General features: G+C 36.8%; 1 protein-coding gene across 1 annotated transcript in view; it reads right to left on the bottom strand.

Annotated features, from left to right (window-relative positions):
* The window catches only part of ETNK1 (ethanolamine kinase 1), a 67,388-nt gene that overhangs the window by 35,391 nt on the left and 7,521 nt on the right, over positions 1 to 24,476 (bottom strand). The window contains exon 2 of the mRNA XM_026502277.4: positions 11,264 to 11,523. Coding sequence (XP_026358062.1) covers positions 11,264 to 11,523 — 260 coding nt within the window. The remainder of the gene's footprint in view (positions 1 to 11,263; positions 11,524 to 24,476) is intronic.

Below are 24,476 nucleotides of genomic sequence, written 5' to 3'. Positions count from 1 at the left end.
CAATGCAATTCCTACCAAAATCCCAGTAGTGTTTTTTGCATACATAGAAAAACCCATCCTAAAATTCAAATGTAGTTTTAAGAAACTCCCAGATGGCTAGAACAATTTTTAAAAAAGAATAAAGCTGGAGGTCTCACATCCTGACTTCAAAACTTATTACAAAGCTATAGTTATTAAAACAGTGTGGTACTGGCACAATGACATAAATACAGATCAATGGAACAAACAGCCCAGAAATAAACCCTCAAGTTTATGGTCAAATGATTTTCAATAAGGGTACAATGACCATCCAACAGGCAAAGGACAATCTTTTTCAACACCTGGTGTTGGGAAAATTGGATATCCACCTGTCTTATATCATATATAAAAATTAACTCACAATGAATCAAAAATCTAAATGTAAGAGCTAAAGCTATAGAACTCCTGGGGCACTTCAATGGCTCAGTCAGTTAAGCATTTGCCTTCGGCTCAGGTCATGATCCCAGGGTCTTGAGATCTAGCCCTGCATCCAGCTCCCTGCTCAGCAGGAGTCTGCTTCTTTCTCTACCGCGCTCATGCTCTCTCTCTGTCTCTCACTCACTCTCTCAAATAAATAAATCTTTAAAAAAATAAATAAAGCTTATAGTATAAAACTCTTAGAAGAAAAGGAAGAAAGCTTCATGACACTGGATTTGGCCAGTGTTGATATGATATCAACAGGACAGGCAACAAAAGTAAAAATAATTAAATTGTATTAAAATTTAAAACTGCATCAAAAGACAAAATCACTGGAGTGAAAAGGCAGCCTACAGAATGAGAAAAAAATCTGCAAATCATATATGTGATAAGGGTTAATATCCAGAATATATAAAATACTATAGCTTGACAACCAAAAATAAACAATCCAATTAAAAAATGGGTAAATAGGGGCACCTGGATGGCTCAGTCTGAGACTCTTGATCTCAGGGTTGTGAGTCTGAGCCCCATGCTGGGTGTAGAGATTACTTAAGAATAAAATCTTTAAAAAAAAAAAAAAAAAAGAAGAAAATGGGTAAATTAACATTTCCCCCAAGAAGCCAACAAGCATTAAGATGGCCAACAAGCATAAGAAAAAATGCTAAATATGACTAATCACTAGGCAAATGAAAATAAAAACCTCAGTGATGTAACATTTCATAGCCATCAGGAGGACTACTATCAAAAAAGCAAAATAATAAGTGTTGGCAAGGATACGGAGAAACAGCAGCCTTGTGCACTACTGGTAGGAATGTAAAATGGTGAAGTTGATATGGAAAACAGTATGGTGGTTCCTCAAAAAATTAAAAATAGAATTATCATATGATCCAACAATTCCACTTCTGGTTATATATCCAAAAAGACTGAAAGCAGGGTCTTGAACAAACATTTGTACACCTGTGTTCATAACGACCTTGTTCACAATAGCCAAAAAGGTGGAAGCAACCCAAATGTCCATCCATGGATGAATGGATAAGCAAAATACAGTATACAGATATAAAATGGAGTATTTTAAAAAGGAAGGAAATTCTGGCACATGCTACAACATGGATGAAGCTTGAAGACACCATGCTAAGTGAAATAAGCCAATCACAAAAAGACAAAAAGTGTGATTCCACTTTCATGAAATACCTACAGCAGTCAAATTCATACAGACAGAAAGTAGAATAATGGCTGCCAAGGCTGGAGGTAGGGGAGAATTAGAAAAGTTGCAGTCGATGCATATAAAATTTTAGTTTTGGGGGCGCCTGGGTGAAGGTGAAGCATCTGCCTTCAGCTCAGGTCATGGTCTCCAGGTCCTGGGATGGAGCCCCATGTCAGGCTGTCAGCTCAGCAGGGAGTCAGCTTCTCCCTTTACCTCTCCCTGCTGCCTGGGCTCTCTCTGGCTCGCTCTCTAACGAATAAATAAAATCTTTTTTAAAAAAAAATTTTTAGTTTTGTAGGATGAAAATAATTGTGGAGACAGGTTGCACAACAATGTGAATGTACTTAATAGTACTTAATGGTATACTTTAAAAATGATTAAGATAGTAAATTGTTATATGTATTTTACAGGTAAAAAGAAACTTTTAGTTTGCTACCCAGCACCTCCACCAAAAAAAAAATTTAATTAATTAGTTATAAAAAGAATATAGTTCTTAATAAGAATATAGTTCTTAATAAGTTCTGCTCTTGACTACAGCAGTTAAATAAATCAAATAGTTATTTAAAAATATAGTTCTTAACAAGACTTGATTATAGCAATTGTTTTCTATTGGTAAATTTTATATACAAGTGAAAAAAACTATTAAAAAATCTCTTCATTAATGTAATTCTGCACTACTTAATAAACCATGAATCTTAATTTGTATATGTAAGAAGGTAATAAAAAATTACTTAAGGATTTCTGATTTTCACTATCATCGATTGGTCCTTCTTCTACCTCAATAAATAAAGCTTCATCCAAAGGCAAGGGAAACAATGGCAAAACTGAACTACTGGGACTTCATCAAGATAAAAAGCTTTTGCACAGCAAAGGAAACAGTCAACAAAACCAAGACAACAGACAAAATGGGAGAAGATATTTGCAAATGTCTTATCAGATAAAGGGCTAGTATCTAAAACCTATAAAGAACTTATCAAACTCAACACTCAAAGAACAAATAATCCAATCAAGAAATGCGCAGAAGGCATGAACAGACATTTCTCCAAAGAAGACCTACAAATGGCCAATAAGACACATGAAAAAATGTTCAACATCACTTGCCATCAGGGAAACACAAACCAAAACCACAATGAGATACCACCTCACACCAGTCAGAATGGCTAAAATTAACCACCCAGGAAACGACAGATGTTGGGGAGGATGAGAACAAAGGGGAACCCTCTTACACTGCTGGTGGGAAGGCAAACTGGTGCAGCCACTCTGGAAAACAGTATGGAGGTTCTTCAAAAAGGTAAAAATAGAGCTAATCTACATCCCAGCAATTGTACTACTGGGTATTTGTCCCAAAGATACAAATGTAGTGATCCAAAGGGGTACCTGCACCCCAATGTTTATAGCAGCAATGTCCACAATAGCCAAACTATGAAAAGAACCCAGATGTCCATCGACAGATGAATGGATAAAGAAGATGTAGTGTTTGTATGTGTGTATATATATACATATACGTGTGTGTGTGTGTGTATATATATATATATACATATACACATAATGGGATATTACTCAGCCATTAAAAAAATTGAAATCTTGCCATTTGCAACAACGTGGATGGACCTGGAGGGTATTATGCTAAGTGAAATAAGTCAATCAGAGAAAGACAATTATCGTATGATCTCACTCATATGTGAATTTAAAAAACAAAATACAGGAGCAAAGGGAAGAGAGGAAAAAATAAAACAAGACAAAATCAGAGAGGGAGACAAACCATAAGAGACTCTTAATCATAGAAAACAAACTGAAGGTTATTGGGGGAAGGGAGTGAGGCGATGGGGTCACTGTGTGATGGGCATTAAGGAGGGCATGTGATGTAATGAGCACTGGGCATTATATAAGACTGATGAATCACTGGCCTTTACCTCTGAAAACAATAATACCTTATATGTTAATTAACTGAATTTAAATTTAAGAAAAAAATGCCCCCCCCAAAATAATAAGTAAGGCTTCACTGTATTAACATCAAGTAAATGCTACTTTAAAATCCCATCCTCAGTAAAGCAAAATATTTGAAAATTTCAAGGCTTCAGAAAATTTTCTTAAATATCCACTAATACTAATTGCCCCCACTCTTGGAAGCTTTTAAAAAATTAAGAGCGGGGGGCGCCTGGGTAGCGCAGTCGTTAAGCGTCTGCCTTCAGCTCAGGGCGTGATCCCAGGATCCTGGGATCAAGCGCCATGCTGGACTCCCTGCTCCCTCCAACCTTCCTTGTGCATGCTTTCACTCTCTCTCTCAAATAAATAAAATCTTTTTAAAAAAATTTTTAAGAGCATTATAACAATAACAGGAATATTTTTAACTGAAAAATAATCCCTAATCCTACCACTCCAATAGTTTATTTCATTTTTACATACTCCGTTTGGATTTTCACATAAGCCAATTATGGTGCGACTATAGCCAAAGTTCAGCTATTAAGCTGATTTTTTCCCACTTAACCCTGCATCAGCCATTCTGCATATTTTAGACTATTCAACATTATCATTTCAATAGTAACATAATATTTGTGCCTTGGTTATATCTGAATATAAGAGTTGTCATGACAAAAACACGTAACTTTCTTTTATGAATTATTATACATTGCCCTATTAATTTCCAAAAGAACATTGCCAGTATTACAACTCACAACGTACCAGTTCCACTACAATACATTCCAGCACTGGAAGTCGTCATTTTCTACTTATGCTTTTTGATGAATGTGCAATAATTAATTTTAAACTGTATTTCCTCCCATTATGTCTGTTGCTGGGTGGTTTTTAATTAAACTGCAGGAAGGATTCCTAGCAGTTTCAGAGAAATACCTGATGAGAATATTCTTAAACACCTGTGAATTTTTAAAAATTTTTTTAATATCTCTGTAATACTTGATTGCAAGAGAAAAGTTCAAACAAAACAAATCATGATAAATTTCCATAAGTTGAATTACTACGCTAAGCATTAACCTGGTACAACTCATCTTTATCTATCATACCATTTCCTCACAGCCTCTTCCATATGCTCCGCCTCTTCCTTTAAAGTCCAGTTCAAACGTGATCTCAGTGAAACACCGCCTAATTTCGGAAGTATACCACAGTAAACGATCTATACTTTTTTTGAAAACCTTTTCTGTTCTTCTGTGTATACTACTTAGCTTACTTTTCTCCAAGATTATTGTCTGCCACACACTGCAAGTTACTAGGAAGGAGAGAAGGGACTGTCTGAATTCTCTTTCCCTAGACTAAACATAAATATGTATCAGATTTTTTAATATTCAAAGCAGATACTCTGTAACCATAATACAGGCAAGTAGCCATGTCTGAATGAACCATAGCAGAGAGCACGGTGGACTTTATCTAATGCTCAAATAAACATGTACTGCTGGCTGCATATCAGTTTACCTCGTAAAATGGCTCAAAATGTGATACCTAACTAATCCAAAATTAGTAATAAGCCCTATTAATTGATAAATCAAAGACCCTTTTTAACATAAATATAGAAATTCATTTTTCAAAGGAGAAAAGTTAAATATATTCACTGCCCTAAAAATCCTGTTTCACTATTCTATCCCTCCTCCCACACTAACCCTTAGGAACCACATATCTTTTTATTGTCTCCACAGTTTTCAGAAACTCCTCTAGTTAATTCAGTGCAAACATGTTCATGACATGGTATCAAATACCAAAGCGACCTTTGGCAAAATTTCAGTGTTCTTGATCAAAAACTATAATTATTTGGCACCTGGGTGGCTCAGTCAGTTAAGCATCCACTCTTGATTTCAGCTCAGGTTATGAACTCAGGGTTGTGAGATAGAGCCCTGTGTGGGGCTCCACACTAAGAGACAAGCTGGCTTGAAATTCTCTTTCCCCCTCTCCCTCTCCCACTGTCCCTTCCCCATCTCACACTCTCTTGCTCCTCTCTAAAATAAATAAATCTTTATAAAAAAAAAAAAAAAAAAAGAATGTCAAAGAAGACTGTAATTCTTCTCTTTCTACTTAAGATTACTTAAGATCGTGGGGCGCCTGGGTGGCTCGTCTGCCTTTGGCTCAAGTCATGATCCCAGGGTCCTGGGATCGAGTCCCACATCAGACTTCCTGCTCGGCGGGAGGCCTGCTTCTCCCTCTCCCACTCCCCCTGCTTGTGTTCCCTCTCTCGCTGTCTCTCTCTCTGTCAAATAAATAAATAAAATCTTAAAAAAGAAAAAAAAGATTACTTAAGACGAATTATGCAAAGCTTTCCTTTTAAAACAAATTTTATAGTAAGCTTAACAATTATTTAATTATATAGAATGATCACAAATCAATAAATGGGGAAAAGTCTACATTTATTTTCAATTCTACAAATTTTCATAATATGTTATTTTTTTTAATGTGATGTAAAAAAGGCCTTACTATTTTTCCTTATATTTAACGATCTCTTCTCAGTGAGTAAGTAAAAAGATTAAGTTACTCATTAGTATCTTTTGGGATATACTTTTACTAGCCATGTGACCTTAGGCAAATTACTTAAAATCTTTGCACCTTATGTTTCTCATCTATTAAAATGGGATCTTAATATTATCTATTCCTGGGATTATTGTGAGTTGAATTTACTAATACACATAAGGTGTTCTGGGGCGCCTGGCTGACTCAGTCGGTTGAGCATGCAACTCTTGATATTGGGGACATGAGTTTGAGTCCCACATGGGGATAGCTTACTTAATAACAAAATATATTAAAAAACATACATAGAGATGCCTGGGTGGCTCTGTTGGTTGAGTGTCTGACTCTTGGTTTTGGCTCAGGTTACAATTTCAGGGTTGTGAGATGGAGCCCGCTTCAGGCTCCGTGCTCAGTGGGGAGCCTACTTGGAATTCTCTCTTTCCCTCTCCTTCTGGCCCTCCCCTTCCAATCTCTCTCTAAAATAAATAAATCTTTAAAAAAAAATACACACACAAAGGTGTTTAGAAGAGTGTCCAGCTCATATTAAGTGCTATATCAGTATTAGCCACCATCATCACTATATCATTTCTCTAATAAGAATTGTAGCATCCCCATTACTACCTTTTTTTAGTATCATTTCTAAAAATAAAATCTTGACTTTTTAAAATTTTTTTTATAAAAGCATGCAATTCTTTTTTCTTTTTTTTTTTTTTTAAGATTTTATTTATTTGAGAGAGAGAGAGCAAGAGAAAGCACAAGCCAGGGGGAGAGGCAGAGGGAAAGGAAGAAGCAGGCTCCCCACTGAGCAGAGTGTCCAATGCCAGGCTTGATTCCAGGACCCGAGATCATGACCTGAGCTGGAGGCAGCTGTTTAACCAACTGAGCCACCCAGGCACCCCGACTTCTTTTTTAAAGATTTATTTATTTGAGAGAGAGAGAGAGAGCAAGCCCGCGAGCTGAGGCAGGAAGGAGGGAGAAAGTCTTCAGGCAGATTCCCTACTGAGTGCAGAGCCCAATGCAGGGCTTGATCCCATGACCCATGAGATCATGGCCTGAGCTGAAACCAAGAGTCAGACGTTTAACCAACTGAGCCACCCAGACACCCCTAAAATCTTGACTTTTTAATATAAAATGGTCTCTTAGAGGAAGTTAAAAACCAAAATAAGGGACTAATCATGGGTAGTAATTACCTAAAATCACTTAGTTGAGAAAGATTCTGAAATCTCATCTATGCTCAGAAGTAAAGAGCTCCAAGACTGGTTAGTTTTGTCTGTCACAAACAAGGGGGGTTTAGTGGTAGCAATAATTACTTGCTACACTGTATCTACATGCTGCTTGCATACACCTTAAGGAATACTACATAATATGTTATAATATGTCAAATAAATAAATCTTTAAAAAAATATATTGTAATTATTTGAGAGAGCGAGAGAGCACATGAGCAAGAGGCAGAGAGAGAGGGAACAGCAGACTTCCCTGCTGAGCAAGGAGCCCCACATGGGGCTCGATCCCAGGACCTTAGCAGAAGGCAGACGCTTAACTGACTGAGCCACCCACGTGTCCCTATAAATCCTCAATCTTGTTCTCAGTGTTTGAGATACACCTATATAACAGAATTAAAAGTGATTAGATGCATAAAGTAGGCCAAAGGAAAAGCTGGATCTAGATTGAGATACAAAAAGTGTATTCCATAAGGTTGTTAGAGAAGGGCCATATGAGCTTCCTAGTAACTAAATAAAACAGGGAGAAAAATACTAGTTTTAAGAGTCAGTGTCCAAAAGATTTAAGAAGAAAGTTGCTTAAGGGTAATACCACTTTACTGGTGTAGCAGTCTTTAACTGCCTTTGTAAAACCCATACTTCTATGCGTTTGATGTTGATTTTCCTAAACTGTCTTTAACCGAATTTAAGCTTTCCGTTTAACTATTAGCAGTGGTTACTCTTTGCTGGTCAGAAGTTCATATTCACATTTCTCCCTTCTATTTACTCTATAGTCTCATGATGGAAACTGGATACCTGGGGCAGTTTTTTTCTCTTTGAGTGATTGTGGAAAGTTATAGAATCTATACCCATGTAAAGTTCTATATATGGCATTATGTCTCTCACCAAGGATACACAGTGGAACCAGACTGCTTCAGATTTATGAGCTGTGTGAATTTGGGCATAGTACTTAAACATTTTGTGCCTCAGTTTTCTTATCTAAAAAATGAGATAATAATAGTACCTACTTCTAGCATTGTTGTAAGGATTAAAGTTGTTAGTATATGTAAAAGTTTAGAACAATGCCTGGTATATGTTAAATACTATGTAAATGTTAGCTTTTATAATTACTGTAATTTTTTTTCCCTCAAACTTTTCATATTCTATCTGACTTAGGCAGATCTTCTAATAACTTGGACATTCATCAAAGTATTAAAGTACTTAGGCAAATTCTAGATATTACTAATCTGTTGACTTTATTATGCTTTTATTACTTAAAGATTTTATTCATTTGAGCAAGAGAGTGAGCGAGAGAGAGAGAGAGAGAGAGAGAGAGTGCACGGGCACACGCATGGGGAGAGGGAGAAGCAGACTCCCCACTGAGCAGGCAGTCTCATGTGGGGCTCAATCCCAGGACCCTGGGATCATGACCTGAGCCGAAGGCAGACGCTTACCCCACTGAGCCACCCAGGTGTCCTTTATTGTGCTTTTGTTTTTTTGGTTTTTTTTTTAAAGATTTTTATTTATTTATTTGACATAGAGACAGCCAGCGAGAGAGGGAACACAAGCAGGGGGAGTGGGAGAGGAAGACGCAGGCTCCTAGTGGAGGAGCCTGATGTGGGGCTCGATCCCAGAACGCCAGGATCACGCCCTGAGCCGAAGGCAGACGCTTAACCACTGCACTACCCAGGCGCCCCTACAAATTTTTTTTTTTAAAGATTAAGGATTTATAAATAAATCTGATACACACACAAGCACACACACCTAAAGACCACCAAAAAATGTGACACAAAAGAAAAAACATATTATCTATTAATCGGGGTCCTTCAATACATTCTAAATAGTACACTCACATAAGGGAAGATCTGTTTAAAAACTGGGGTATGAGTAGATAGATTTCTACGCCAAAGTATTTTTAAATATTATTTAAAATAGGTAAATACTGGTCCATTCCATTTTTATCAGTGTTGTTAATGAAGCAACTCTTAAAATATGGTCCAGACTCTCTAATAAACAAATAAAATTAAAAAAAAAAAAAAGAAAGAAAAGAGAAGGGTGGCCTGGGTCCTCGGTGGCTCAGTCCATTAAGTGACTGCCTTCGGCTCAGGTTATGATCCCGAAGTCTTGAGATAGACCCCTGCATCAGGATCCCTGCTCATGGGGAGACTGCTTCTCTCTCCCTATCTTTCTGCCCCTCCCCCTACTCATGCTCACTCTCGCTCACACTAGAGCGTGCTCTGTCTCTCTCTCTCTGTCAAATAAATAAATAAAATTTTAAAAATATATATGATCCAGAATCCTAGAGACTCAAACCCTTTCAGGTTTATGAAGTTAAAATTACCTTTATTAAGATATTGTTTACCTTTTTCACTCTAATTCTCTCATGAGTACATGGTGTAGTTTTCAAGAAGCTACATGAAGTGGTATGGTAACATTATCACCCTGACAGCTAACAATGTGTGCTTGATATTCTTGTATTCAAAATAAGTTGTTTTAATTTCTAACATGGTAAACATTGATAGATATAACTCACAAAAACTCTTTAGGTCCTCAATAACTTTTAAGAGTTGTAAAGGGGTCTTGAGAACAAAATAAGAACTTCTGGTTTAAACTATGAATGAATCTGCAGTTTTCAAATCAAGCTGATTTGCTAGTTTTTAAGAGCAGAAAAAGAACCGCAAAAGACAGTACTTTTGGAAAAATGATCTAGCCTATGCAAGATATTATTCTTACAGAAAACATATTGTTTAAAAAGTAACATAATACACTGAGTTAAATAAAAAGTTTAAAAAGTAACAGTGTTAACAGAAGTAAAAGAATCTTAGTAAGCAAAAACTCTGAAAATACGAGCAACTGAATTGCAGAAGTTAGTGATAAGAAATGTGTAATGCTTTAATCCAAGCACTACTTTAAAAAATTAAGGGGACCACTTCATGCCAGTCAGAATGGCTAAAATTAACAAGTCAGGAAACAACAAATTTTGGCAAGGATGCGGAGAAAGGGGAAACTCTTACACTGCTGGTGGGAATGCACACGGGTGCTGCCACTCTGGAAAACGGTATGGAGGTTCTTCAAAAAGGTAAAAATAGAGCTACCCTATGAGCCAGCAATTGCACTAATGGGTATTTAACCCAAAGATACAAATGTAGTGATCCGAAAGGGTACCTGCACCCCAACGTTTATAGCAGCAATGTCCACAATAACCAAACTATGGAAAGAACCCAGATGTCCATCAACAGATTAATGGATATATATATACAATGGAATATTACTCAGCCATCAAAAAAATCTTGCCATTTGCAACGACGTGGATAGAACTTGAGGGTATTATGCTAAGCAAAATATGTCTATCGGAGAAAGACAATCACCATATCATCTCACTCACATGTGGAATTTAAGAAACAAAACAGAGAAACAGGGGAAGGGAGGGAAAAATAAAACAAGACAAAATTAGAGACAGAGACAAACCATAAGAGACATCTTACCTACAGGAAACAAACAGGATTGCTAGAAGGGAGGGGGTAGGGGATGCGGTAACTGGGTAAGGGGCATTAAGGAGGGCATGTGATGTAATGAGCACTGAGTGTTACATACAACCGATGAATCACTGAACTCTACCTCTGAAACTAATAATATACTATATGTTAATTAATTTAATTTAAATTTTAAAAAATAAATAAAATAAAGTAAAATAAATAAATAAAAAATTAAGGGGAAGCCTTGACACTCTGTAGCAGGCTAATCCAAAACCACATCTCACTGTCCTTTTTTTCTTTTGCAAAGAGTCAATGATGAGACGGCAGACAGAAAGGATTTTTTTCTTCAGCAAAAACAAAACAGAACCCTAACTAAAGAAAGTTTCTAAGGTAACCAAACAGTTGCTCAAAGAAAGAAAAGGCAGTTTTAAAAAATAATTACCTTAGCACACTTAATACTCTTATTTTTCAAAAAGAAAAATTATTTAGAAAAAGAAATGTACCTGAAAATGGCAGGGTTGCAGACGTGCTTTGGATCCAATGCTTCTCCCTGTATAAATTCATAGCACAGTCCATTATTGAAGGTACAGTAGAGTTGTGGTGCACAGCCATGAGCCTGCAACACTCGGAAACTCTTCACTTCCTCATCTCGATCAACTAGCAACTCAGTCTTATTGCCATAAATTCGCACCAGGACTACATCCTCCATTGTATTACTCACGTAACAGCCAATAAGTTTATTTGTGATTCCATCTGTGAAAAGCTGCCAAAAAAAAAAAAAAGAAAGAAAAAATGGGGGGAAAAAGCAATTACATATGTTTAATGAATGAAATAGTAAATAGCTTAAAATAATTAAACACTAATTAAAAGAAAATATCTAATTTTTAACAAACTTTTAAATATACTTTTGCCGAACATGTCTATAATTTTAACTCTAGATTTAAACAAAAGGAATGCTATAATTCCTATAATATTGTCTTTCTTGATCCAAAAGTGTTAACTATTCAATTTCCAGTACTTCCATACAATGTTTTGATACCTATTATATCTCAAAGTATGCTTGTACTGCAATCATTGCAAACGTGTATGTATATACACAATACACAATCTCTCCTATGTCTAATAAATTGGAAAGCCTCTGAAGATAGACAATGCCCTCCTCCAGAATGGCATATAACATATACAAGGTCTTTAATAATGTTCACAAGTATAATGTACAAATATAAATCCACCATAAGTTACACATTATGGTAAATCTCCAACTTATAAAAATTAATTTTAAATGTTAATTTTAAAGGTTCCTTAACACAACATGCATTAGAAATTGTTTTAAGCATTCAGGTTATAATTCAAACTTGAATGCTATGGCTAAAAAAAGCACAACCTTAATTAGAGGAAGTGAGACGTTAAGTAGAGATTTCTACAGTATTTTCTAAAAGGGACTTTTGGAACTTTTCAAGAGCTTAAGTCAAGAATTTCAAGTTCTTTTTCATATCTGAGCACAAATGGTACATTTAAAAATGAACAGATGATTAACAGTATTAATTCAAATCCACTCAAAAATTTCAACTTTCATTTTCCTCTGATACTAAAATTAATTTTTCTATTTGCTCAATTATAATTCAAAGCTTCTGGAAGCTCTTAGGTGGACTGAAGGGACAAGAGGTAAAAGTGTAAGCAAGAGATAAGGACACTTTTTTCCAAGAAAACTGGCAAAAACCAAAAGGAAAAAAGTCTAAAGGGTAAGTCTTAAATGTACACATATTTACTTAATGCCTGAGAAAGAATATAAATGTTTCTATTTCAAGATTATTGTAATGATAAATGACATCTGAAAAGGCTTTACATCTTCAGATGAAAATTTACAAGGTATTTCCTAAGATAATATACAGCTATTAGTTTTTATATAATTTTTTTTTATTATATACAAGACTTGACTATTATCCTTACTCACCTAATTTAGCAGGTAAATTGTATAAGCCAATGTAAAGAGACTTATTTTAAATATCTACTTTTTCAGGTATGCAGAGACATACAGGTATTGCTTCCCACCTAGATTTCACAGACACTGTATACAGAATTGAAAAGAAGCATATGCATTTAAACTAAATGTGAATCATTTTATTAAAAACTGTGTTGAAAAGCATGTTGTTTATTACAAAGCTGTATCAATTTACACAAGTTATTTTGTAACTTCTTCATATGTCATGTACAGATAAAATAATTCAATTTACTATAACGAAGACTGAGAAACTAACCCTAACGTTCTCTATCATACAACAATCACATACTTATTTCCAATGAAATGACAGTCACAATAAATCCTTTACAGTAAAAAAAAAAATACATTAATAATATAACTTCGCATCTATAAAAATATTTTATGTATAAATAAGGATAAAAACATTTGCAAAGATATTCAACAGAAGATTAGGCAGGTTAAATCTTGTTTTTTGTTTTATTGCTTCTGTAATTTAAACTTTTTTCTTTTGGCTTATGTATGTTTTCTCACTTTCTTTTTCCTGCAATGAATCATAGTTTACATGTGAAAAATTAAATTACTGAGAAAGAAAAAAGAAGCCCAACAGCTAGGAACTGACCTGGCACACACAGTAAGGCCTTGTGGTTCTGTTGAACATAATCAATTTCACAGAACGCCAACATCAGATGAGGCCACTCTGACCACAATGCATCAAGACAAAAACAAAGCCACTCTGTTGTAATCATGTCTGAACGTAAACAAAATTATAAAATTTTTCCAGCCATAAAAATAACTAAATATCCCCCTATCTGGGTTAATATGAATGACTGCAGTTCCTTTTCGAGTCACAGCTTTGGCCCTGGTTCATTCCTCCAGTCTTCTAGGTAAGATTAAGATATCCGGTCATAGACTTGGCCCACTTTCCTCCTGACAGCACCCAATCCAGAGGAAAGCCTGCTTCCTTGAACACCCTCCTCCCAAATCAGCAAACCCAAATTTGGTATTAAGTCCTTTCTAACACCTACTTACTGAGATCCTCCCTACCGTTCTGAATGGTATATGTTCTCTCTTAAAACTAACTAGTTCAGCCATTGGTGTGTTTCTGATGGTCTGTCACTGGCTTTAAAGATGTATGGATAACGGTTTTTGCCCTTGGATGGTTCCCACCTCATATATGTACCTACAAGAAATTCAATGTGCTGAACCTTCTGAAATGTACAATAAAATATACTGGATATATACTAGATAAATATACTGTACTAGATATATACTAGAAATATAAAATTGGGAGCCCTGAGTCGGACTCCCTGTTCAGCGGAGCGTCTGCTTCTCCCGTTGTCTTCCCCCACCTCCACCTGCTCGTGCACTCGCACCTCTCTCTCTCTCTCTCAAATAAAATCTTAGGGGTGAAAAAAAAGAAATGTAAAATTTCATCTCAATGGAGGTGGGACAAAACTAATACAAATTTCATGGTGCTCCTTTTCTCAGGGATTATCCTGCACTGTTAAGTATTTCGGATAGTACCAGCTCAGAGGATGTGCTACAAAGCAAGACTTCTTGAGTCTGAATTCTAGCTGTGTATCTATAAGCTGAGTAATCTTACGCAAGTCCCTTAACCTCTACGTGCTCCATTCTACATATCTACATCTACATATATTAACATACTAGAATCTATTTCATAGCACTGTGAGAATTAATGAGTTAATATACATAGAAGCATTTAGAACAGTGACTGGCATGCACTAAGATCTTAATATGTATGTAGAGAACTACATTTTTTACATTTTAACAAAAGACAGCAAAATAATTCACAATAAAAGAGCGAATTACGATAAAACCTGTTATAGATTTATAGATTAGCCCTAGACTCTAAGCTACACTGGTCCCACATAACAAACCTTAAAAGCAAGACCCAAAAGACTCAAACTATTCCCAAATAACTATAAAAAGTATTCAGTACCTAAGAAGGTAAAAATTCACAATGTCTGACATCCAATTAAAGATTACCAGGTATGTAAAAAAGGCTGAAAAATACAACCGATAATGAGGGGGGGAATCAATTAATTGAAACCAACCAGAATGGGCACAGATGTTAGCATCAGCACACACAAATATGTTTTGTATTCTATAACAAAAAGTTATGCAAAAACGCTGACTATAAAAAGACCCAAGTTGGGTGCCTGGATGGCTCAGTCGGTTAAGCATCTGCCTTCAGCTCAGGTCATGATCCCTGGGTCCTGTGAAAGAGTCCTGCATCAGAATCCTTGCTCAGCAGGGAGTCTGCTTTTCCCTCTGCCCCTCCCCCTGCTCATGCTCTCTCTCTCTCAAATCAATAAATATAATCTTAAAAAAAAAAAAAAAAGACCCAAGTCAAGCTTCTCAAGATGTCAAAGGAGAAAAATACACTAGATGGATTTAACAGTAAGTTAGATATTGCCCCCCCAAAAAGCAAACTTGAAGACAGAGCAACAGAAACTATCCAAAACAAAACACCAAGGGGAAAAAAAAGAATTAGCTAAACAAGAGAGCAAGTAAACATGAGTGAGTAAGCAGAGTATCCATGAACAGAGAGAATTTGTACCCCCAAAAAAAGGAAAACAGAAAAAAAAATTTTTAATGACCAAAATTCACCCAAATTTGATGAAGAACTATGAACTCAAAGATCCAGGAAGCTCAATAAGCCTGAACCCAAGCAATATAAAGAAAACAATACCAACACATCTCATAATAAAATTGTTTAAAACCAAAGATTAATCATCTAATGGTAACAGTACCCATTCATTTTATGTTCCATCCACTCAGGCAAATATCAGAGAGCCATCCTTGACCCCTCCCTCTCCATCCCCCACATAAAAAGTTCTCTTCCTAGATAATTCTTAGAAGTTCTGTTTCTTGGGGTGCCTGGATGGCTCAGTCAGTTAAGCATCTGCCTTCGCCTCAGGTCATGATCCCAGGGTTGGGCTCTCCACTCAGTGTGGAGTCTGCTTCTCCCTCTGCCCTTACCCCACTGCTTGCGCACATACTCTCGCTCCCTCTCTTGCTTGCTCTGCTCTCTCTCAAATAAATAAGATCTTTTTAAAAAAAATAAATTAATAAAATACAAATATGAACATGATAAATAAGGAATCTTCAAATGACTCCACACTGCTCAGAGGATAAAGTTCAAGCTCCGCAGGGCACAAAAGTTCCTTGATGCCTCCCTCAAGTTATCTAGCACTCTACCTGACAAATTCACCCTTCTTTTTCTTCACTTCACTAACTTCTAACTTCTAAAATTCCAACATGAGGCACACCTGGGTGGTTCAGTCGGTTAAGCGTCTGCCTTCAGCTCAAACTTCTAAAATTCCAACATGAGGCACACCTGGGTGGTTCAGTCGGTTAAGCGTCTGCCTTCAGCTCAAGTCATGATCTCAAGGTTCTGGGATTAAGTCCCGCATTGGGCTCCCTGCTCGGTGGGGAGGCTGATCCTCCCTCTCCCCGCTCACCCCCCCCCCAGCCACTCATGCTCTCTCTTGCTCTCTCTCAAACAAATAAAATCTTTAAAAAATAATAATAAAATAAAACAAAATTCCAACACAAAAGGGGCACCTGACTAGCACAGTTAGTTGAGCATACGACTCTGATTTTGGCTCAGGTCATAATCTCGGGTGGTGGGGTCAAGCCCTGTGTCCGGCTCTGAGCTCAGCACAGAGTCTGCTTGTCCCTCTCCCTCTGCTCCTCCCCCTACCCGTGCTCTCTCTCTCTCTCTAATAAATAAATAAATAATCTTTAAGAAAAAATCCAACACAGGAGCTCTCTCTTCTAGGAGAGAGTACCTAAACTCAGGTAAGGCATAAATACTTCTCAGTGCTTAAATAGTACCTTATACATAGCATTTACTAAAATGGACTTTACTTAATTATATTAATTAATTGCTTAATTATATTTGCTGCTCCATGTTACACTGTAAGCTCCTCTGAGATTTGGGAACATGTTGAAAGAAGGAAAAAAGCAACAGTTAAAAACAGGAATATAAAACAAATAGGTCAAACAAAAAGAAAAAAACAGATTTTTTTGAGAGAAAAACTCAACTCTGTAAGTAGTTACACTAAATGTGAAACAACTAAATCCAATTAAAACAGTAAGTGTGAAAAATATATATTTATATATGCGGCTTTTACAAGAGACATGCAAAAGAAAGTTGATGTAGTTATACCATATTAAACAAAATAGATCTTAGCAATATGTTCTGGAAGATAAGGGGACATTTTATAATAATGAAAGAATGGATCAACCAAGAAGATATAACAATTCTAGATTGTATGCATCCAATAACACGGCTTCATATTTAGTGAAACTGACAAACTAAGTTCATAACTGTTTGAATCTTGAGCACATTTCTCAAGAGATGATTTTTTAAAAACAGGAAAAAGTCATTACATATACAAGCGATCTGAACAACAAAATTAAAAATCCAACTTACTTGACATACACAGAACTGTATCCAACAATAATACACATGCTTTCCAAGCCTACATGAAATATTACCAAAATTGACTAAAGGCTTGATTATGAACAAGCCTCAATAATCATCAAAGATTAAAATCATTCAGAGTATTTTCTCAAACTACAAGAGAATATGTGCTAGACATCAATAACACAAACTGCACATTAACTTAGACACCCCAAATAAAAATGATTAATATAGTAAATTTTATGCTGTTTTTCACCACAGTAAGAAAAAAGATTAAAATTCTCCCACTCATCTGAAATGAAGTCCTAATGGACATAAGTAATCTACGGGATAAAGAAAAAAAAGATAATTAGAAAACATTCTGAACTGAATGATAATAAAGACATTTCAAAACTTGTGGGCACTTGCAGGGTCACATAAATGAAAATATTTTAAAAAGGCAGAAAATTAGTGATCTAAGCTTCCAGCTCAAGAAACTAGAAAAATAACAGCCAATTAATCTTAAAAAAAAATTAGGAAGAAAATAAAACGGCAATCAAAACAGAAAAATTCAACAATCAAAAATTATTCTTTTTTAAGATAATGTTGATTACTTCCAACCAAAATTATCAAGGAAAAAAAAAAAAAAGGAACACAAGCTATCAGTAAGATACCACAACATGCCAAGGACATTACAAGAAAATTATAAAGACCACTCTGTCTCATGAACATAGTTGCAAAAATCCTAATCAAAATATTAGTAACAGGGGCACCAGGCTGGCTCAGTGAGAAGGGCATGAGACTCTTGATTTCAGGGTCGTGACTTCGAGCCCCATGCAGGGTGCAGAGATTATTTAAGTAAATAAAAACTTAAAAATATACTAACACAATATAAAAAAAGAATACACCAGAACCAAACAGGGCCTACTCTATGAAAGCAAAGGTTTTTAACATTCAAATTTTTTTTAAAAATCAATGTTCTTCAGCTCAATGACAGAAAAGTGGAGGAAAATCATGCAATTGTCATGAGGTGCAAAAAAAAGCACATGATAAAATTCAGTACTCATGTATGATGAAAACATCTGCAAACTAAGAATAAAATGAAAACTTCCTTGGAACCCCTAGCTGGCTCAGTCCATACAGGATGCGACCCTTGATCTCGGGGTTGTGAGTTTGAGGTCCACTTAAAAATACACACATATGTAAGTTTAAAAGAGGAAACTTCCTTAATCTGACAGAGTATCCAAAGAAAACCTACACAAAACATCATACCTCATAATAAACTATTGAAAGTGTTCTCCCTGAGACTGGGAACGAGATAAGGGTGCCCACTATCACCCTGCATTTCAACATTGTGCTGGACGTCCTGGCCAGTGCAATAAGGCAAAGAAGAAAAGAAAAGAAAAGAAAAGAAAAGAACAGAAATAGGAAAGGGAAAAACAAAACTGTCATTATTTGCAGATACAGAAAATGCAAAATGAATACATATTAAACATTATTATTAATGTTTGAAAAATTCAATATAGAACAATCAACTGAATTTCTGTATACCAACAATCCATTATTTTTTAAGATTTTACTTATTTATTTGACAGAGAGAGAGAGAGAGAGAGAACACAAGTAGAGGGAGAAGCAGAGGGAGAGAGAGAAACAGGCTCTCTGCTGAGCAGGGAGCCCGATGCGGGGCTCATCCCAGGACCCTGGGACCATGACCTGAGCCTAGGGCAAACACTTAACCGACTAAGCCATCCAGTGAATTTATAATTCACAAATTTTCTTTTGTGAAAATTGAAAAGCTAAATCTGCAATTTATATGGCAATTTAAAAAGTCAAGAACAGTCAAGGCAATTTTAAAGAACAAAGTCAGAATCCTGTACCAAGGACTACAGTAACTATATCACATACCAACACCCATAACAGTTCATCAAGTTCTACACTTGACGATATGTGCTTTTTATTGTCACTTACCAACAACAAATAGATTTTTATTAGAAAGAGTTAATGTAATACTCAGATCAGGAAGAATGCACATTCATGGAAATATTCTCATTACCTTCAACTCAGTAATCTTAGAGAAAATTCCCCAAAGCCTTATGGTTTTTAACACTGAAAAGAAATATAGAGGTCCTTTGGCACTTTCTCTAATTTCTGCCTTAGTATTTTTTTTTTTTTGAAGATTTTATTTATTTATTTTTGTGAGAGAGAGGGAGAATGCATGTGTGCATGGGGAGGAGAGGCAGAGGGAGAAGCAGACTCCCCACTGACTGGGGAGCCTGATGTGGGACTCAATCCCAGAACCCTGGGATCATGACCTAAGCTGAAGGCAGACATTTAACCAACTGAGACACCCAGGCACCTTCTACCTTAGTATTTTAAAGAGGAGATACAGATGTAAATATAGATATACACATGGTCCCCAACTTATGACGGTCTGACTTAAAATTTTCCAAATTTACAATGGTGTAAAAGCGATACACATTCAGTAGAAACCATATTTTGAATATGAATTTAGGGCCGGCAATACACAGTATGATCCTCTCTCATGATAACAGGCAGCAGCTGCAGCTTTCAATCAACCACAAGATCATGAGAATAAACAACCAATACTTAACAACCATTCTGTACCCATACAACCATTCTGTTTTTCGCTTACAGAACAGTATTCAACAAATTACATAAAATATTCAACACTTTATTATAAAATAGGTTTTGTGTTAGATGATTTTGCCCAACTGTAGGCAAATATCAGTGTTCTGGGCACATTTAAGGTAGGCTAGGCTAAGCTAATGATGTGCAGTAGGTTACACATGTAAAATGCATTTCTGATTTAGGACTTTTTTTACTTACAATGGGTATTAGGATGTAACTACATTGTAAGTCAAAGGATACATACATATATATATGAAATGAAATGAAATTTTTTAGTCTATTACATATAGCATTCTCAACACAGATATCACCAACAAGGAACAAAAAAAATCTTAGGTTTTACAATGGTTTGTGGATCACCAAAACTCAAATCCTATTCTTCAGTATATAATTTGAGCCACTAAATGAGACAACTTTTACGTTAAGTAGAAATCAACAAAATTTTTAATTAAACTTTCTATTTAGAGAGTAATTATTAAAAGGGTTGAGAAACAATGGCCTAGAACACAGACGTATTCAATAAATGTTTTCTTATGCATACACGGATTGTAAAATACCTTGGAAACGATCAATTCGTAGAATAAGAACACTTTGGCCTAGATAAGTTCCCTTACTTACAATGGCAGAACAGGTTAAAAAGCCTGTATCACAACTCTTAATCTGTTTCAAGGATATCAAGACCCACCCTCAAGTTCACTAGCATGATCCTAGACTCACTGTAATACTGCTAAAGCATTATTTGGGGAAAAAAATAAAGAAGGGGTTAGAGAATGATAAATCCCTGATGCCAGGTGTTTGCCGAATCACCCATAGTATTAAACAGCAGGCATGTCGCCATCTGTTACAGGAGGTAAAAGTAAATGAAACCTAGCAATGACAGCTCTAACCCCAGGAGTTTAGTCACTGAATCCACAATAAAATGCAAAATGAGAAATTGGCTAAATGCACAGCTTCCTGGCTATTGTTAGCATAGCACCTAGAACAGAAAGCTAAAGACACTTTTAGGGTGGATTGTGACATTACACAGACCCAGATTCCAACCAGTCCAATGCAACATCAAGCTGCTAATTTCAAAATCAACACAAAAGAGAAAAATCATGCTGAACAGTAGATTTACAGCTGCTTACCAAAATGATTCAGATGGCAAGGAGACAAAATCAGGAAACTACTGAAACCAGGGGAGAAAGCGTAAAAGTTGTCTCATTTAGTGGCTCAAGCTAGCTCCCTAAAAAACCTTTATTAATATGGCCCATAGAATGGTTAAATTAGGGGCTCCTGGGTGGCTCAGTCGTTAAGCGTCTGCCTTTGGCTCAGGGCGTGATCCCAGCGTTCTGGGATCAAGCCCCACATCAGGCTCCTCCCCTGGGAGCCTGCTTCTTCCTCTCCCACTCCCCCTGCTTGTGTTCCCACACTCGCTGGCTGTCTCTCTCTGTCAAATAAATAAATAAAATCTTAAAAAAAAAAAAAAAAAGAATGGTTAAATTAGAAGAGGTCTATGGTTTGAAGACCATGGCATGTTTGCATTAATGCAGGACCCATAGAGCTCACTAGTGACAGTCCCTAATGGCAGTGACTAACTGCCAAACAAGAGTGCTAGCCTGGTACAATGAATGAAAGTAGCTAGAAAAGTTTGTTTATCCTGAGAAGGGGAACTGTCCTGTCCTTTGCATGCAAAGCAGAATAGTCCAGATGTGATATGCTATACATGCAGGGCACACTAGACTTGCTTTAGAGTGACCAAGATATTCAACCACTTAACATGTCCCACCCCCAGGTCACAGTGAATACTGTGTGATAAAGATTACTCCTACTACATGGGTCCCCCATGTAACTTTACTGTTACCAACACAAGAAACTATTCAGGATATTGGATCAGATTTGCTGTCTCAAAAGATAAGGGAGAGGGCAAATCTACTTGCCCCAAAAGAATGGAAGTTTTTAGTGGTTATTGAAAAAGCAGACAAATAAAGCAGATACTGATGAGGCTGAAGCTAAAGTTTTTAATTTAACATTATCAGAGACTGAGTGGACTGACAGGAGTTGCTACTAGTTTCCCAGCATTGAAGGGCGCCTAACTAATCCACTCTACTCTAGTTTGGGAGACCTTAAAAAACCAGAACACAAAGAGAATACAAAGATGATGTTAAGAGTATGCCACCAATCTGGGAATTAATCAAGATGAAAAGTGACTGTGAAGGTAGGACTTTGTACTGGCTACTTCCGTAGCCTGGGACCCAAGACCAATGCACATATGTGTGTAAAATGGCCTAGAGTTGGAAAGAAGAAACCTTTTTGAGAGTCCTTGATATGGTAGCCCAATGCATTGAATCTAACACCTATGTGAGAGACTCTAAAAGGAGCAACAATGGGGATGCTACTGTCGATGGGAAAGTTTGGATGCAAATTAGAGTGTTGGAACAGATATTATATGAGGTGGTTTTGTCTCCTTTGCCAGAATGTATTACTGAATAGATTATGTTTTATGGGAAACTTATTTACTATTATAAAACAGAAGACACATAAATTCACCCTTCAATCTGGACTAATTGACTGTATCAGTTGGGAACATACAGAATTGCCCAAACCTGCCACAGATGCTATTCCCCGCAATATAGACTACCTGGTGGGGAAAAAGAGTTTATAGCTTTAATGACACCTCAGAAGCTAAAGTGGTTATCAATAAGCTTGAAGGTCATTTTGAGACCCCCAAAACATAATCCAATACCTTCTTTCAGTATGAGGCACTGTACTGCAACTACAAACCCTAAGATGGTAAAAATATTAAACTCTACTTAGCCACTATGAAATTTCTTTAGTCCTAAGGATGATTTAAGATACCAAGGAGGGAACCTGTTTTGACATGTAGTTATGGTGTAGTTACTGAATTTAAATGAATAAACTCTCTAGGGCCAATAAAATAGTAAAGACAAGCTTCATTAAGATAATGCTTACTAAACAAACTAAAAACCCTAGAAAGGTGGAAATTAATACATTTCAGTTAACTGTTTTGTGGAAGGAACCACTGGATTCCATCATCTTCCAAAATAACAAAATTAAAAGGAATGTAATAAACAACACCATTTTCACCTCTCCCACTGGCAACAAATTTTAAATTTGGTATCAGGGATTGGACAAGGTATAAGGAAAAATGTACTCTCCAACACCATGTTGAGGAGTATAAATGAACACGACTTTCATGACAATTTAGCATTAGTAAAGTGAGAAACAGCATGATAGTTTTATGTGTCAGCTTGGATTGGCTATAATACCCAGTTACTCAATCAAACACTAATTTAGAAGCAGCTGTGAAAGTATTTTGTAGATGCACTTAACATCTACAATCAGTTAACATGGATGGGCCTCATCCAATCACTTTAAGGAATGTAAAAGTAAAACAAGTCCCTGAAAAAAATTCTGCGTTAAGACTATAGCATCGGGGGGCGCCTGGGAAGCGCAGTGGTTAAGCATCTGCCTTCAGCTCAGGGCGTGATCCCGGCATTCCGGGATTGAGTCCCACATTGGGCTCCTCCGCTGGGAGTCTGCTTCTTCCTCTCCCACTCCCCTGCTGTGTTCCCTCTCTCTCTTGGCTATCTGTCACATAAATAAATAAAATCTTTAAAAAAAAAAAAAAGACTATAGCATCAGGGCACCTACGTGGTTCAGTCAATTAGGCACCTGACTCTTGGTTTCGGCTCAGGTCACAGTCTCAAGGGTGGTGGGGTTGAGCCCGCATCACGCTCCGCACTGGGGCTCCATGCTCAGCAGATAGTCTGCTTAAAATTCTCTCCCTTTGCTCCTCCCCTGACTTGCGCACGCGCACACACACACACGGGCTCTCTTTCTCTCTCAAATAAATAAATCTTAAAAAAAAAAAAAAAAAAAAAAGACTACAGCATCAACTCCTGGCTAAGTTTCTAGCCTATAATCCTGCCCTGCAATTCAGACTTAACGGCCTCTACAATTGGTATGAGCCAATTCTTTGAAATAACGCCCAGACACCATATATATGAAGTTCTGTTTCTCTGAATGACCCTAACTGGCACACAGTTTTTAATCATTTAATTCCACTAATAAGGTTCCGGGGCGCCTGGAAGGTTCAGTCAGAGGAGCATGTGACTCTATTTTTTTTTAAAGATTTTATTTATTTATTTGACAGAGAGAGAGCCAGCAAGAGAGGGAACACAAGCAGGGGGAGTGGGAGAGGAAGAAGCAGGCTTCCCAGAGGAGCAGGGAGCCTGATGCGGGGGATCACGCCCTGAGCCGAAGGCACAGGCTTAACAACTGAGCCACCCAGGCACCCCAGCATGTGACTCTTGATCTCAGGATTGTGAGTTCAAGCCCCACGTCGGGTGCAGAGATTAAATAAATAAATGAACTTAAAAAAAAAAATTTACTCTGAGGACATATTTATAAAAGTTATCCAAAAATATGTATATATAAAAGCAGCTCATGCAATACTGTTTTTAATATGCAAAAAATAAAAACAATTCAATGTTGTTTAAAAAAATATGGGCAGGGGCACCTGGGTGGCTCAGTCAGTTGGTTGAGCCTCCAACTCTCGGTTTCCACTCAGGTCATGATCTCAGGGTCGTAAGAGCAAGCCCCGTATCAGGCTCCATGCCCAGCAGTGAGTCTGCTTGAGATTCTCCCTCTC

Source organism: Ursus arctos, unplaced genomic scaffold (genome assembly GCF_023065955.2).
Source record: "Ursus arctos isolate Adak ecotype North America unplaced genomic scaffold, UrsArc2.0 scaffold_26, whole genome shotgun sequence".
NCBI lineage: Eukaryota > Metazoa > Chordata > Mammalia > Carnivora > Ursidae > Ursus > Ursus arctos.
The sequence above is the reverse complement of the archived record's forward strand: the minus strand, read 5'-3'. Positions and strand labels throughout refer to the sequence as shown.